At 35.9% G+C, this 18,343-nt stretch overlaps 1 protein-coding gene across 3 annotated transcripts in view; it reads right to left on the bottom strand.

Annotated features, from left to right (window-relative positions):
- LOC136026243 (uncharacterized) overlaps positions 1–18,343 on the bottom strand; it is a 103,984-nt gene that overhangs the window by 4,746 nt on the left and 80,895 nt on the right. For all 3 annotated transcript variants that reach the window (XM_065702600.1, XM_065702602.1, XM_065702601.1), the window contains 4 exons: positions 13,855–14,484; positions 10,057–10,142; positions 7,185–7,356; positions 2,647–2,791 (listed from right to left, as the gene is read on the bottom strand). In XM_065702600.1, the coding sequence (XP_065558672.1) occupies positions 2,647–2,791; positions 7,185–7,356; positions 10,057–10,142; positions 13,855–14,484 (1,033 nt within the window). The remainder of the gene's footprint in view (positions 1–2,646; positions 2,792–7,184; positions 7,357–10,056; positions 10,143–13,854; positions 14,485–18,343) is intronic.

Raw genomic sequence — 18,343 nt, 5'->3', positions numbered from 1 at the left:
TTAGGGTTGGATCCAAACGAAACCTTTGTGACCCCAAAAATCTTGCACGCTGGAAAACTTTTCTGCTGAAAAATCTCAAGGAATGTGATTAGGTTTTGCAAGCCCACCATAGGTATATATGTTAGCAATATCGAAGGACATTTTTTTTTTACTATTGAAATGAGAGTAATCATTTCTCAGTCTTTGCACTTCTTTTCAGCTTTTCTCCAGGTCTTTTAGTTATTATGATTGTGAATACAAAATTGGATTATGGAAAAACAAAACAAAAGACCCCAATTCAATAGATAAAATAACCGTTAGAAACTTCTTGCTGCTTTAAGACACAAAATTCCTTTAAATCTTGCTTAACCTTGCAGTATGAGAAATATCCGAATAAGAAAAAAAAATTAATAGCTAGTAAAGCCGTGTCTATGAGGGAGGGGTGTATCGGGTTTGAACACCCCCGTCCTGCCCTCCGAAATTTTGTCCAGCCTGTAAAAAGTAGGAAAATTGCATAAAAAAATTGTGATGCGTTTTATAAAGACTTTTTGTAGCCCCCTCCTATTCCCGATAAAAAGATCTTGGATACGCCCTTGATAACTGGATATCTTTTTTTCCTTCCAAATGTATTTTGACATGTGCCCCATTCTTTAAGCCATGTGTTCTTATCTTTAAGACAAATTTTGTTAATACAGGTCTAAGGCAGGTGTTCTTAAACTATAAGATTTCTTTAAACTTACTGTTTTTGTCAGAGGTTGATTACTCTAAATAAAAAAAGAAAAATTAATCTTTGTCCATAAACAAGAGACACTCGGTATCACATTTCTGAATGAACAATGTTTATTTATAGAGCTGTATAATAAATAAACGTGTTTTTTTTAATCGTAGTTAAAAATTTATGTTTTATGACAATGTTAGATTGTATCACATTGGAAGATAGTGACTTGATGAAAAAAAAGTAGATTTCTGTTAATCTACTGATTAACATAATCTGACTGAATTATTAAATGATTAAAGTTTAATAAAGTATACTTTCATAATTGACATTTTATTACTCAATTGTTTGCTTTAATTCTCCAGCACAATCGGCACCAGCATAAACACAGCAAATACTATTTTTCTACACGACATCCGGTCTTTTGACAGACACAGATATATATTAAGGTCTCAATACCGCCTTGCATAGGAAACAATGCCAGCTATTGGAGCACCTTAGTTTCCAATCAGCATCTACAGAAATAAAATCATAGTCCCCTGGTCTATCATAGGGGGAAGGGAGGGGGAATATGTGTAAGGCAGTATCCAATCTTATTAGAGCAGCTATTTTTCAGATGGAGGGTTGCAAGCCCAACCGACCCTAAGATTAAGGACTTTTGATCCACTGGCCAAGGCACCGACATGGTCAAGGCAGCTCTTTACCCTATGCTTGGTTCATATTGGTCAATGCTTAACGAGCGGGACGTGGAGGCGTAAATTGAGCACCAGTGCAATGATGAAGTGACAACTCTCCGGAGTTCTCTGGAGAGTTGTCTAATAATATTTTGCCCCTTAAAACTGATCTGAATTGGCAGCGTGGTTAGTCTTAATTAGATGATTACAGTGACAAGGGTCATTCAATTTTGGGCAAAAAGAGGCATAAAAGTTCAGAATAAACGGTGGGCTGCCACCTCTTCAGCATCGAGTTGATACATTTGTCTAAAACAAAAAATAGGGTCTAAAATTAATATCCAGATTGCTCAAAAGGAGCCCCTTCGCATAGACAGGAGCATCTGGCCTTTTATATCTACATTTAGATGCTTCGAGCTCCCCATCCAGCATTTTTTACTGATCTTCATCTCGGAGCTGAGCGTGTAATTAAGCATTAAATGGCTACTAAGCATTAAATGCCACATTACATGAAATTTAAAACCTGACTGTGAAAAATCGAAAACGATTCGGGAAAGAAAATAGAAAATAATCGTTTTTCCTAAATAAAGGTAAAACCTCAATAGCAGTCATAGCAACGAGTTGAACACGCCAAGGAGTTTTCTTGAAAAGATTCAGAAAGAATTTGGCCTTTGATAAAAACTCTTTTAAATATAAAATTTTTTAAATATTCCTAATAAGCCCTAAATTTGAAGGTAAATATGAGGTTAATGAAACTATAATAGAAACTGCTTTTCAATCCACAAGATATGCAGGTGGTCTCTGAATAGGGTAGATAGATGTCAAAGGAAACATTTCAAAGAATATTTCAGCTTCATATGAGAGGGAAAAAGCGAAAATTCGAAAAGTTTGGGATAGAGGATGAGCGTGCAGATCTCCAAAGGAGTCCCCCCGCCCTCCCTACTAAAATATATCTTTGAGATTACCTCTTAGAATGTTTTAAATTTTGGTCAATTCTTGTACATAAGAATTGGTTAAAACTTGCCATAAAAAGAAAAAAAACCTTTACAACACTTAGAAAAAAGAAAAGGAACCCATATCAGTGTATCTGAAAAGGTTAGGGTGATTATTTAAGATGCATAAATTTAATAGCTTATGGTAGATAAGATGAATAAGGCGAATAGGATGTGCTTGTCTTTTCCGATCTATTTCTTTTTTTTTCGGCTGTGGCTTATGAAGTGGGCTGGCTAAGAAGTCAGTTAGACTCAAGTAAAAGCACTTTGCAAAAACCTGACAACTTACGTCATGAGGCTAAATCCAATGTATCTAACGGCATACGACCAAAATGCCACTACAATAATTGTCACTATTCCAACCTCCTTTATAATTTTATTGGAAAAACAGAGAAAAGGGAGTCCAAAAATGCATCCGACAGTTACAGACAAACCTAAAATAAAAGTTAAATTTAAAACTTGTTAAAATACCCGTTAGTTCTTGTCATAGTTGGGGTAGATACTTATGTTAAATGGCACACAACAGTAAAAAGGACTATTTAATCTTTACCTAATATCGTGAATAAAACAATACTAATAACACCGAGGCAGAACACCGTTCAATTTTATAATCGTTCCTAGTACCTCAATAGACTTCACAAATTGTTTGTTATAATCTATGACTTCACAGATTACCAACTCAAATTTCGAAAGGGATTTGGTTAGGGCCAGGCTAATTATATTCTTGAGGTTGCTAAGAAGGCTACTCGACAGAAACATGCACTGTAATTTTGTAATGTTGACATTTCTGGTGCTTTTAACACTGCTGTTCATTCTCAGTCTCTTTTGTCACTTATTCTTGCTGGTGTTAATTCATTAGCTGTGTCAGTGCTGTATTACTAGTATTTAAAACTTAATGCTTGTGTGCGGTGTAAATCTGTATTTCTGATCAGATTCTCGTTAGAAAAGGCGGCCAACAATGTGGTGTTTTGTCAAAATATACTTCCGAAAATGTCTTTTGTAATTGTTTGCGTTCTCTGTCGAGGATTTTTATAGTATTTAAATTTTAATGGTTGTGATCAGAATCTCATTAAAAAAAGTTGTCAAACAAGGTGGGGTATTGTCACAATATATTTTCAAAAATGGTGTTTGTAATTGTTTTCTCTGTCAAGTACGGTAGAGTACATTACGGTGTTGTTATGAGTCATGGTGCTTCCGCGGATGACGTTCTTTTGAAAAGTTGAACACGTCATGGTGTTTAAAATACCATACAAAAATACAGTTTTTTTTTGTCAAAAAGTGATTTTATTTTAAATATCGCATTTTGTTAATTACGATATGTAAGCACGATATGTAGTAATTTACTTTAAAATGACCCCTTAAACAGCTTTCTATGAGGTTCCAGTGCCCCGATAATTGCAGAGAAGGAAAAAAACATGCTTCCCATGCAATGAAAAGTGATTTTCTTTGTTGTTTAAGCCAAGGAATGTTCCTTGTTGTTCAAGCTAAGGGACTGTAAGTTTCCAATATGAGGTTTTCGGCTAAGGTGATTCCAATGGTGTACTGTTTGTTTCGTGCCAATTTTATTTTAACATTTTCAGGCCGTTTTGGGCACCATCTTTTTTGGTTCACTATGACCGTGTTCGTCCTTTACTAAATTGCTGCTGCCGCTGTAACCTCGATCTTAATTCTCTTATTGAATCACTAGCTAATACAAGTTTATCTGTAAATTTGGCTAGTTATGAATGTTTTTATGTTTCTAGTCAACTTTAAATCTACCCGTCTACTTGAATGATTCTTTGCTGCCCAGTTGAAGAAAATTAATTGGTTTGGCGTTTCTTTTTGTTCAACTCTGTTTTCAACATGTTCCGAGTTAAAAAAAAAAACCGATAAAAAAAAAAAAAAAAAAATAGAATTTCTCGTGGAAATATCCGTGGAAGCATCCCACCCGTAGTCGACTTAACCAAAAAGGCATTTGCGGACTGTATGGTTTATTTTGAACTCTAGCAGTATTTTTTTCTTGGTTTGCTAGTCTTCTCTAGAAAAAGGATTAAAAAAATTGAGAGTTGCATATTTTCGTAATGTGAAATATCGTTGGTTTTGTTGCGCCGTTATAAAAATAGTTGAATTGTGTCGCGATTCCAGCATAATGATGCTCCTTTTAGGCTTGAAAAACTAGCTTTTGATATGAGTTCAAAATCAGTCTGTTTTCTTAGCGCTAATGATTCGTTGTCCATCGGTTTTTTCATCGTGATTTTGGTTAGTTTTTGATTTGTGTGTTGCAAATCCACGGCTTATAGATTATCATTTTGATTATCTTTGTAAAGAGTTTAGGATTAATTGATTTGAAATTTCTAATAAATTACTGAATTAGTGTCTTGATCAGTGGTTCCCAATCAATTTCGGACCTAGGTTTTTCTAAACTCCTCATCCCCCCCTTTGTGACAATAAAAATATTCTATCCAAAATTTTTAAATGCGTTTACCTGAAGAAAGCTTAAAAGATCATTAACTTGGCATCTTTTTTTCGAGTCGTCCTCTAGGCATATCTTATTCGAATGAAAAATATTTTTCATTCGAATGAAAAATAAACACCTTTTATTACGTTATTGCAGCACTGTCAGTATCTTTTCTGCTGAACAGGGACATTTTAGGTCCCTAATTAAGCAGCATATTATTGATTGTAAGTACAATTTTAGTACATTTTTTTATGAAGCATACCTACCTACCTACCTACTCTTTGAATGCATGTGAATGGGACGTCATTCACATGAAAAATGTTTTTTTTTTCAAAAATAAGGACTTTGAAATCAGCCAAAGGGTGCACCTCCTGCCCATGACCCACACAAATATCACCACGTCCCGCCAGAGGGGCCTGTACCCCACGTTGGGAATCGCAGGACTAGATAGTAATATGAAACTAAGCACATGTTAAACGCGATAAACAAGTTCTTAAATATACTGGTAGCCCAAAAGAACCAGTAACATCTTAAATATGTTTATATTTTCAAATGGAAGGATAAAGGTATGAAAAGATTTGATCTCTTCTATTTGTCTTATACATGAATTAAGATGAGGTAAAATCTGCTCTCCACAATTTTCCCATAATTTCCCTAAAATGAAGCGTCATTATGACCCCGTTTGTATTATCTCAAATGTATGTGAATTCCAGCCATAAATATTCAGCCACAAAAGTGTCTCTCTAGAGAGTTGACTCTTTATTAACGGTACTAATGGAAGCCAAATTTAGTATATACCTACATTTGATAGCTATGAGATAAAAGTAGCAATTTCCGCTAGAAGATTTCTATGAATTGCATCATCAATTTCAGAGTCCAAATCACCTAATATATAACACACTATAAATTTTGATTAGAACATCTAAATTTAAACTAATTTTGAAAACCATAACTGTCTAATGTAAATTACTTTTTAACTTCCTTTCAATTTACATCTTTACTGAATTTACAAAAATATTTTGCTGATTACAATGAAATAAACGATGTGAACTCATTTCCACTAAAAACTGAGATTTTTAACGTTAATTCTAACAGTCAAGATCAGTTTGTCACTGTTTTCAAATTTCAAACAATAAACAGTTTAAACACACTTTTCGCATGTTGGAAGACCGTATAGATTTTAGCATATATCTTGGGAGTACAAAAGACAAACAACTTTTCTGCTAAAAAAAAAGAAAAAAAAAGAAAAAAAACACACAAGAAAAACGGCTAATAACCGAAGACGGCTCATATAAATTAAAAGTAGGTTTTTACAGGGAATTGGTTTCTATTTTAAAAAACTCAAATAAGATTGAGACTAATTTCTATAAAACCTTGATGATTAATGGAACAAATTCGTGGACGCGTTCAAAATTTAACTCATAATAATTTCTAAGGTAAGGAAGACAAAAAAAAAATCACGCTTCAAAGCATAAAACTACCACAAATGATAATCAACAAATAAATGAAACCAAAAACAAACACAAATTACAATACATAACCGAGTCAAACACAAAAAAAGCAAAAATTAACATGAGTAGGGCTGACAACCCCCCTGCCTTCTCAAGACTCGAAAATAACCTGCACTTTACTAACAAAAAAAAAACACAAATGACCGGGGATTGTCAGTTTAATATGCATATACTGATATCTATTCCTTAGAGATTTAGTAATGTTTCACTTAATAAAGTAAAAAAAGTGAAAGCAATAAAATTTGTTTCTAGTTGAGTGGAAGTTATGTTCTGGTCTTAAGAAGGCATAGGGGTTGTCAGCCTTAATCACGTTAATTTTTGCTCGATTCCCATTTGTTTCAAAAAACGAGATTTTATTTTCGACAGTTTTGAAAAGATAAAAATAAATTGCTGAAGACTACGATTTTTGCCAAAAATCCACGGTAGCATGAATTGAAAAAAAAAATAATAACTTCTTGTTATAAGAAGTTATAACTAATATACTTGACGACTGAGAATGTTCTTAAGGCCATTCTGTAATGGACTTCGCCGAATTATTTTTTTGAGAACCTTGAATAATCTAATTGGTATGTATCCGTAACTCCCAGCCAAGCCCTAATATGAAAATTATCATTGAAAAGCAGTCAACAATAAGGTAATTCAGTATTTTCACCAACTATATTGCACTCAAAAATGCTTAGAGTAAGTCAGTAGCAAAAAGTAAAGAGTGGAGGGTTAAGAAAGGGTGTAGTTCCCTTTTACAGAACTACACACTTTAGAAGGGACTACACCTGTACAGAAAATAGTTCTGAAACTCTTTAAATTTTAAAGTAACTCTTTACTTTTATTTAAAAACTTGTCTTTTATTTATTTAATAACTAAAAGTAGCCTAGAACTCACCAAGCAAAAAATTTGGAGTTTTGATGTCGTCAACAAGGAAAATGAAAAGGTAATTATCCATAAATCCAAAATTAGTTCCAAGAAACAACATAAACACAAGAAATATCGGTATCTCAGGTATCGTAAGCAACTGTTGGAGATTCGTAAGAAAAGACCCCTCAGGTTTATCGGCCTGGAATAAATAATGTGTCATCAGAAAGGTAACTATTGATTTAAAATTTAAAATGAAAGAACACAAGATACAGGCCAACTACAAAAAAGGATGCGTTACGAAGAAACTTATATGGTAGAAAAAAAAAAGAATTCCAGGATGAGCAGGTATCACAGTTCAAAAACAAATGAAATAAAATTTTCCCAGAAAGCATTTCATAGCGTCTTTTCATCAATAATTATAATCTCCAATTCAATTGAATTGAATTTTTAAACTGAAATTTCAATTGGATTGCATTCACTTCAAATTCCAATTGGGTCGAATACAATTCAAACAATTCAACTGAATTAAATTCAATTGAATTTTTCAATTCAATTACAATTTTCACATTTTTGAATACTTCACTTAGGATGATAGTGACGATTTAGCAGCAACCTTGGGACTTTTATGAATTTTTACATTATTTTAGCGTGAAATGGTTTCTTTCAGAGTGAAAGATTATACTAAACGTAAAGTAGCTTGAACCAATTATGGTCCGTTCAGATGCATGGGAAAACAGACGAGAAAAACCGATCGGTACGAGAGGAAAAGTGTTAAAACGATAAGTGCAAAATTTTTCCTAGAAAAGCACAGATAATATGCAGTTGTACGCGCCAAGTCTCTAAGCCAATGGTATTACTTGCCAAGTATTTTCCTCTTTCGCGTCAGTTTTACACGAAGCATTACTTGTGTTGGATAAAACTGATTATTCTTGATAAGAACCACTAACTCTTGAATCAATAAATCTTTCACGTGCTAAACTGTTGACTTGCTTTCCACTTTCAAAATGTGTTCTCATTTGCTCGACGTCGTACGAAAAACTGATCGGTACTCTGGGAAAAAACGATCAATTTTACATAGGTAAGTGAAGCTGTCCCCTTGATCGATGTTTTCCCTACTCAACGTCACCTTTTCATCTGCACTTCTTCCTGGTCTTGGCGACTTAGTCTTCTTAACATAAATTTTCAAAAATGTTCTAGCACCCTAAACTCGCAAAACCTCTGAAAGTTCATTCATTTTGCTAACACTTTCATCTAGGATGCGTATATCATCATCATAATCTAAGTCTAGGAGAGTTTTCTTCTCCGATTTGCTCCATGTTCTCTTGTTGCCTTTGTTGTGATCCTTAAGACAAAGTCCATCAAAAATGATCCACATAATGGGGATAGAAAACAATTCTGCTTAGCTTCTGATTTAGGACGAAACCAGACTAAACTAAACTAACTAAACTGTTAAATTAAGAGACTGAAGCCTTATAATTCGTGTTCTTCAAGTACTTTAAGCTTTTTCTGTCCTTCCCCTAGGGATCAGGAATACTTATATCGCTAAGAAATGCAGAAATGCAGATATTCCGGTGACTATTTACGACCTCCCTTTAAGATTCCAGAGTGTTTCTATTTTCCTAGCCGTGGTTTTGTTTGAATAGTATTTAAATTCATTTTTCGTTGTTTACTTATTTTGTTGTATTTTTGTTTGTGTGTTTTTATGTATTTTCTTTTTTTTCCTTTATTTACTCCTCAATAACAGTATTTTTAAAGTTTGTAGAGGATAAAAAAATAATAATTATTATTATTATTTATGTGTAAGGTAAATCGCTAAGACTTTGAATTTTTTTCGCATGCTGATCAATACTTAGGACAGTATCCTTATTAACTGCCTTCGGACACGAGTGCAATGTACGGTTGGGGGATTAACATACTACGCTTTCTGTGTTTTCCTCCCATATTTCTCCAGGTACATATTCAGAGCTGGGTTGACTCTGGCTGAACTTTCAGATTCCCACCATTTGATCCCTGTCCTTAACCAAATAAACAGTGATACCAGTACTCGAATTCCTAATCCTCAGGATTCCAAGTCTAGCGCTCTGAACACTCGGCTAGGGCGACTCAAAGTAAATAAACTTATAATTATTTTTATTCTTCTTTTCAGGATCTTTATAATTTTCAATGTTAATCAGGTTTCAAAATAAAATGAATGCCTTTTCACAGATATACTAACGTTAACAACAGTTAAGCTATTTGTCTGCGATGAAAGCTAAGAATAAACGCAAATTTAAATGTAAGGTGAATAAACATACTTCTCTCCATACCTCTCCCTCAAACTCTTTATATTTTTCAGTGGGAGTGAGCTTTAAAAAGAAAATGAAAACTTGGCATTTCCTGTAGTTTGACTACAGGTTTAGCCATTTGTCTAAGTGTTTTGACAAATTAGTTTTTCTAAATTTATTTTAATAATTTACTTTTTTAGTTTAATTTTATATTTTAAATTTAATTTCATAAAGAAAAATTGATTAAAAAAAATTAATAGCAATGCTACTAGTAGGAGCTCACTGCAGCACCCAGGCACCTAGGGCCAAACACTCCTTCTTAGTCTAAGTTAACTTAAAGCTTCACTCTTTACACTCAGCCATGAAGTTCCAACTTTTTTTAGACCACTTTATTGGAGCATCTTCCCATCTCACTGGGGGACAATTTTGAAAACGCTTGAGGTACTGCCAAAAAAAAAAAAAACCAGCACAGTTTTCAAACAACCAGAAGAAAAAAACTTTGGAAGTAACGGTTCTCAGATAAGATGACAAAATGGCTATTTAAGATGGCTACAGAGGCAAAAGAGTTTTATAATGATGTTCCAAGCATTTTAAATAATCGTAACTGTTAAATGAAATATTCATCTAAACAATACCTTAACGTCCAGTTTCCATACAAGAAGTGCGGCAACAAGCCAAAAAGTATGTCCCACGAGAAAAATTGAAGAGTAGTCTCTGTACCCTGAAAAAATAAACACAATTTGAATTGACCTAGCTTAAGCTATGAGTTGGATAACTTCCAACTCAAATGCACTAGATCATCAATCCACAGCCATAAAGGACTATCTATCATACAGAAAATTAACTAGTAATTGGAATGACAGAGTTGAGGAATTAAAGAATGAACTGTTCACTCTGCCCATTTAAAAGGAGATTCCCAGCAATTATGAAGGCGGCTTTTAGTTCCGCATACTATCTATGAATACAGATAGTAACATGGCAACAGTAGATGCAGTATGGCTGCACCATCTACAAATACTACTATTACTACTACTACTAATACCATCTCACCGCATCATCAAGCCGCCTGAGGCCAACACATATACGCGCGCTCCTCCCCATCCCAATCTATTCAAAGCCTCCCTCTTTAAAACCTCTCAGGAAGTTCTCATTTCCTTTAAATCTTTATTTATGACATCCTCCCACCCAAGACGTAGACGACCTGCTTTACGTTTAGCCCTACTACAATTTACTACTACCTCACTGTTCTTTTCTTAAAACTTTGTCTACAGCATCTCTCAGTCTAAAAAGTATCATATAACTTAGCAATTTGCTACCTACAGAGTTAAGACTAATGCCTCGATAATTACGACACCCATTTTTATCACCTTTCTTATACAGTGACTTTATTAAGGTTCTCTTAAAATCGTTAGGCACTTCCCCTTTTTCAAATATCCCATTCACAATCTCATGTAAATTATTTCTAACCTCAAAGTCATCATATTTAAGGAACTCATTTACCACCCTATCAGCACTTAGAGCCTTATTATTTTTGAATACTTTTAGTACTCTCGCTAATTCTTCCTCAGAAAACAAATCTTCCTTCACATCCAAAGTATCACAAACTTTTTCATTTTCCTCTATATCTTTTCCTGCAACTGTATCTCAATTTAGGACACTCTCAAAATGTTCCGCCAATCTCTTTTTAACTCTTTTCTTATCACTAATTGTGGGGCCCGTTCCTATCTCTAACTGGGACAAGTACAGATTGACTACTCCTTCTCAATTTATTAACATTCCAATTCAATATTTTACAATTATGCCGTCTAGCTGCATCTTCCCGATCCTCGGCAGTGTTATCCATGGACTCACTTCACACCTCCTTAGTTCATATTTTAATGCTTTCTCCACTTTCTTTACATTCCTTTTATTTTCACATGATCTATCACTCAGATAATTCTTGTACAAACCCCTTCTCCTCTCTATTAATCATAAAGCCTTTTCACTAATATTTCCAGCTACAATCTTAACTTTCTTCCCTAAGACACCATCAGCAATTACACAAATTGTTTTTCTAAAATTATTACAACCATCTTCCACATTGTCAAATTTTAAACTCTCAACTTTAGTATACAACTGTTCCTGGAAAGTTTCTCTCAAATTCTCATCCCCGAGTCTACCAACATTATAATTTCTTTACTTCCCGGGAGGTAGTTAGCCTTCCGAAATTTCAGCTGTAAATTAACCTTAGACAAAACTATAGGGTGATCTTTACTTTTAACATCAATAACGGCACTCATATATACCCTAGTATCTTGTATTGATTAAATAAAAAAGACAAGTTTTTTAACTGAAAGCGACATTGAAACTTAAAACGAACAGAAATTAGCGTAAAGAGCGGGGCGTTGAGGAGGGTTCTGTTCGTTTTAAGTTTTAATGTTGCTCCTTACTTTCAGTTAAAACAATTGTTTTTTTTTATTTAATTTCTGAACGTTTCGAATTAATGCATGTTTTGATTTTGGCTCTCCAAATATGAATAATTAAAACGAAATTTGCATGTTAATTTTTTTGGGCTAAATGGCTTTCTCATAGTTTTGATCGGACGATTTTGAGAAAAAAGGAGCGGGGGAGTAGGCCAAGTTACCTTCGAATTTTTTGGTTAATTAAAAAGGCAACTAGAACTTTTAATTTTACGAACGTTTTTTATTAGTAAAAATATACGTAACTTACGTAACGAACTTCTAAATTCGTATGTTTTATTACGTATATGAGGGGGATCGCCCCCTCGTCAATACCTCGCTCTTTACACTAAAGCTTAAATTTTGTCCCAATTTTTTAAGAATGACCCCTGAATCACAAAGGCCGTAGAATAAATAGTTAAAATTAATAAAATTACTTTAGCGTAAAGAGCGAGGTATTAGGAGGAGGTTAACCCCTCATATGCGTAATAATTTCTGTTCGTTTTACGTTTTCATGCTGCTCCTTACTTTCAGTTGAAGAAACTTTTTCATATTTATTTTTTCATTGCTCTTTAAAAAAAGGCTAAAAAAAATCCTGCGCCACCCTCATGCAAATTCTCTTCCCCCAGGACAAATTCCTCCATGGAAAGTTCCCCCCACATAGTCCCATCCCCTCAGCCCCTTCCCCTCCCCAACCAAAAAGTCCCCTTGAAAGTGTCTGTACACTTCTCAATAACCATTACTATGTGTAAACACTGGCCAAAGTTTGTAACTTGCAGCCCCTCCCACGGGGACTGTGGGGAGTAAGTTGTCCCCAAAGACATAGTTTTTAGGTTTTTTGACTATACCGAATAAAATTGCTATCTCAGAATTTTGATCCGGTGACTTGATCCGGTCAGAATTTGAGCGTGGGAGGGGGCCTAGGTGCCCTCCAATTTTTTGGTCACTTAAAAAGGGCACTAGAACTTTAAATTTCCGTTAGAGAGAGCCCTCTCATGACATTCTGGGTTAAAGGACCACTGGGTTAACACGATCACCCCTGGAAAAAAACAGAAAAAACAAATATACACGCATCCGTGATCTGTCTTGTGGCAAAAAATACAAAATTCCACATTTTTAAATTCTATGACTTAAGGGGTGTTCCCCCTATTTTCTAAAATAAGGCAAACTTTCTCAGGCTCGTAACTTTTGATGGGTAAGACTAAATTTGATTTAACTTATATTTTGAAGTCAGCATTAAAATGGAATTCTTTTGATGTAACTTTGGTATTAAAATTCTGTTTTTTAGAGTTTCTGTTACTATTGAGCCGGGTCGCTCCTTACTACAGTTCGTTACCACGAACTGTTTGATCCTGCCAATCTTCGGTTTACTATAACATAATCAATAAGGTTTGGTGTATTACCATCACGTCAATAACATGTAAATTTATGGGCCATTTTATGATCAAACACCGCACTGGATATAACTAGATTGTTATACCTACAAAATTGCAAGTCTGTAGCCATTGCTGTTTTCTTTTCCTACACCAAATTTACCTAGGCTAGGATACCATCTATCCCTATTTCTAACAACCTAGGGGTAGCACGCAGGTACCTATCTCCCGATTTTCTACCTTGGCCCAAGAGTACAATACGCGCCGATGGTTAAATCGCACGAAAGGCACTGAGAAAAAGAAAAGGGAGATAAAATTTAAAAAAGAAAGCATACAGAAAGAAGGCATATGTCTCCAAAATACAATATCGTATCAAAAATAAAAATTTTTGTTCAAAGGCATACTTTTTATAAAGGTAATTTAGAAAGCAAAAGTAATAATATAACGTGAGTCATTCAAGTTTTATTTTTTATCTAGTATCAACGGCTCGTATTACGCAACATATCAGTTATTTTTTACCTCAAGTGTCTTTTAAAATAGCCCCTATCTTTTGTAAGCTTTTTTTTTCTGTTAATCACTACATTTATCAGAATAAATTGTTTGTACTTAAAGTAGCAATTACCTTTCAATGAGCCAAGCCAATCAGCAAGGATGCCAACAAAGGGGGAGACGGTCGATAGTCCAAACATAGAGAAGAATCTTTGTTTTCCATAGTCTCCGTTATGCTCCTTGACCATAGCTAATGTTATTGCATCAAATGAGCAAAAAGTGCTAGCAAGCATTGCTGTGGACACCCCTCTTACTAAGAAATAAATCCAAAAGCCACGTATATGACTAGCCTGATATTCAGCATCTCGACTTTCATCTTCAAGGCGTAGCCCAATAATCTCAATTTCCACTGGGGTTATGCATTCTGTTATGTCTAAATCTACATCTCCCGTAGCGATAAGACCCTCTTTCTCTTTGGGTATAAAGGTTATGAATGTTTCTTCACGAACACAATGTTGAGTTTCGCTAGGAGGTATTACAAACCTCATTGCTAATAATGGTGACGACGTGTTCCACGTGTCACTCGTTATTTGGATTTGTGTTTCATTGTTGATAGAGTAGAGAATAGCAGAAGCATTATAGGCTTCAAATCCATCAGGAATTCTTGCATCAGCAAGTAAAATACAAGTTTGGGATATAACAGCAGCAATCAGAGTCCCAATTAGAACGTAGCGATATTGACCAAGCTTGTCGGATATCATACCTAAAAAAGGACCACAAGATAAGCGAGTTCTTAAGCACAAGAGTTTTTAGAACATTATTAATCATTGAATTTTATTACATTTTTGGAATTTTATTAAAATGTGTGTAAGTTCCAATGGAGGGACAAGTTCAAGTTTTTTTTACGGGGATACAAATTCATTATTGTTAAAAATTAAAACTGACAATTTATAAGACAATTTGGAAAATGTTGTGCACATTAGCTCTCGAATGGACTACACCAACTGGGTGTAGCCCATTTATCTGGAGCTAGTGCAGCGCCAGGCCCCAAATAAGTTGTTATTTTTAAAACCCGAGACGGGAAGTGACTCGACATCCAATTGCGTGCTTGCAGGTTCGAAGGTATACTGTGAGCAAACAATACACAATGATGATATCAAAAGAGTCTGCAAAGAGGTGCCTTCACACTGTGTAAATGAAAATTTCGACATGAGTGTTTATAGGAACTGTGTTACAACATAATGGCAGAAGTCATAGATATCGATCAGGAATATAAGGACGGTGATAAAGACTCAGACGATAGTGAACCCTCCAACAAAAAACCGAGGATCACAAAGAAAAGGGCCGACCAAAGATGCAAGACTGAGTGGGAAAGAGAATCTGACTTTAATGAATGGTTACGAAAAGGAAAGGTGCAGACCGGTCAAAACAGTGGATATTTAGCTCACTGTCTTTACTGCAAAAGGGATTTCGTTTGTAAAAAAAGGGAAACACGACGCAAAAAGGCACAAACAGACCAAAGCTCACGAAGAAAATAAAAAAGCGTGGATAACTTCGTCTTCTAAGACCATGCCATTGAGTCTTCATTTTTCTGGTGATTCAAAAATCGAAAGAGTGGCCACTGTTGAACCGAAGCTAGTGACATTTCTCGTTGAGCACGATCTATCCTATTCGCTTTCTGAAGACTTGCTGAAACTTGTGAAAAGTATGCCAGGCCCAGATCTTCTAAGCCAGGCCACTTTTGGTAGAACTAAAGCAACTAATATTGCTCGACAAGCGTTGGCCCCTCATTTTCATGAAAAGCTTCTTGAAAGCCTGACAACAAATCTTTTCTCCGTAGTAATTGACGAGACCACAGATTCCTCTGTAGCCAAACAACTTGCTGTTTGTGTCAGCTTTTGTGACGAAGCAATGAATATGCAGGTATATTTACTCGCTCTTGTCGAATGCAGCGACGGATCAGCGTCTGGTCTATTCAACCAGCTAGTGATGGTGATGGATGATGTCAAGAAGGCGGGTACTCCTCAACAAAACTGGGTCGGATTCTACTCTGACACAACGAATGCTATGATGGGGATAAACCACTCAGTCAAAACATTTGTTGAAGGGAAATATCCATGGGTTACAGTTGTGAAATGAAGCTGCCATCTGTGTGCCCTAGTTGCAAGTCATGCTTGCAAAAAACTGTCCAAGAGCCCCGAAGATCTATGTCGGACTGTGTGCAATCACTTCAGGCACAGTGCAAAACGCCAAGATGCATATAGGAAGGAATTTCAAATCTTTACTCAAGTGGAACAGCACAGATTCCTTGCTTTGGCTCCAACACGCTGGTTGTCGTTTCAAAACTGTGCACGCCGTATTCTCGAACAGTGGGATACTCTTACGTTGTACTGGGACTCGTTGGTACTTGATGACGCCTCGCATGCTAATGATCATGTAAGAATGACACTAAACAACCCATACTCGAGGGTTATGATGTTTTTTATCGAGTACGTGTTGGGAGAGCTGAATGAGTTCAACACCATCTTCCATGAAGACCCAGGTGGAAAAACTTCTTCGGACATTAGCCATAAACTTTATGAAGCCTTCATATGTTAGAACAGTCAACTCTTTTGACATCAATCCGCATGACGAAGTGAACTATCTTCCCGACGAAAATGTCTATATCGGCTACAAAGGGTACGATTTCCTTGTGGGGCTCGAAACGAGAGAAGTTACCATTGGCCGTTTTGTAGCGGAAAGTCTCCGAATTCGTCGCTCCGCGAGGGATTTCTACGTCGAAGCTGTTCAACAAATTCTTGACCGTTTTCCATTCTCTGAAAGGATCTACGACCTGGTACACTTGTTTACCCCAAGCTCTAGTTATGAACTGAAAGTTCCCAGTCTTCGTCAGTTCTTTGATTACTACGATTCTGCGCTTTGGAATAAAGCAAAGCTAGAGCAGGAATGGCGGTCAATACCGAGTGTAGCTCTACCTAGTACTGTCGATCTCCCTGACGTAGATGACATTGACATTGTCGTTTACTGGCGCCACATCTTGCAAACGAAGTCACCAAATGGTAGTCGGATGTTTCCAAATGTCGGGAAAATGGTTCAGTACTTTTTCTCACTCCCTTTCTCAAACGTTATTGCCGAGCGTCTCTTCAGTTTGCTCAAGGAAGTGAAAACTGATAAGCAAAACCGACTGAGTGCAGTGACCCTTTCGGCAACACTGAAAACCAAGTGTGGCCTTAAGCGCAATTCTAAAGCGCAACTCGGGCAAGTCAGTGCTAGAGCTAGAACCCGGACTAGTCAAGCGTGTGCTCAAAGTGAAGGCTAGTGCCTCTTCTCGTGACTGTAACGTTTTGAACCAAAGCATTGTGTATGGACTGGCCAAAGATATTGTTTGTGACACACGTGCGATTCCGATAGTTCGATTCCGATTAATCTTGTCTGTTTGTCTTGTATTATGTATCTGAAATTAATCTTGTCTATTTGTCTTGTATTATTTATCTGAATGTTCCTTCTTGAAGCTTTAGATATTGATTTTCATTAAACATTAATCAAAAAAGGTTGAGATACGAGAATCTAGTTACCCATCAAATATTCTATTGGATAGGCATGAAGGCCCAAGGGAAAATCGCTTTTAATTTCTTCACTATTCACTTAACATTTATACGGTTTTCCCACCGTGGACTTTCCCTGCTGTGGTACCTCGGCACTTTTACTTCTGTTGCGTGCTTGACGAAAACGATGAACGACAAATGTATGTTCACGGACTGATCTGACCATACTTACCTTTGACCGCTGAAAAGAAGGATAGACAGCATGTGTTTTCTCAAATTTATGACAGATCTTCACCACACTTCACTTGACACTGAATCAACATTCATATTAAAGCGAGATTTTTCACCCATTCTCTCTCAAAAATACAAAACACAGCTTTTCCGAGAATTTCGGACATACCGCGGTTTTTACCGCATTTTGGTTCAAGGATGCCGCGGAAATGCCGCTTTTTGACGAGGCCGGTGCCGCGGAGCGGTGCCGGTCAAGTGGCAACACTGTGGAAATCAGCCGAGAACGAAAAGATCATAGATTGTAAGTAATATTGATACCCGGCCATTAAAAGACGATCCAGAGGGACAAAAAATGATTTGCATGTCAAAGGTGTTGCAGGTGAAAAAAAAAAAAACAACGAAGAGACAAAAATAAGGTACTCGGAATTAGCGACATTTAAATAAAAACTAATCAGAACAAAAGCTTCATAAACGTAATTAACAGAATCGGAGAGGCTATCTTTACTTCAGCTAATAACAAGAAGGTCACCAACATAAGCAAAATACAAAATATTCAACAACCCAGAAAAATATGTCGGAGGTATATTATTAATTACATCAGAAATACAAATTTTGAATGAAATAGGCGACAAAACATATATGTATATATATACAGCGTATCTAGGGGGGGGGGTGACCCCTCCCCCAAAGAAAACAAAAAAATTGTCCGACTCACAAAAACGTAACAAAATGTATATAAAAGATTTTTAATGGTTTATTTAAGTTTTTGTTCCCAAGCCCTCCCCATAAAAAATCCTGGCTGCAGTCAATCAGTCTGTACTGGAGAGAACTCTGCGTAGAATTCGA

Source organism: Artemia franciscana, chromosome 4 (genome assembly GCF_032884065.1).
Source record: "Artemia franciscana chromosome 4, ASM3288406v1, whole genome shotgun sequence".
NCBI classification, from domain to species: Eukaryota; Metazoa; Arthropoda; class Branchiopoda; order Anostraca; family Artemiidae; genus Artemia; species Artemia franciscana.
This window is presented reverse-complemented; position numbering and strand designations above follow the sequence as displayed.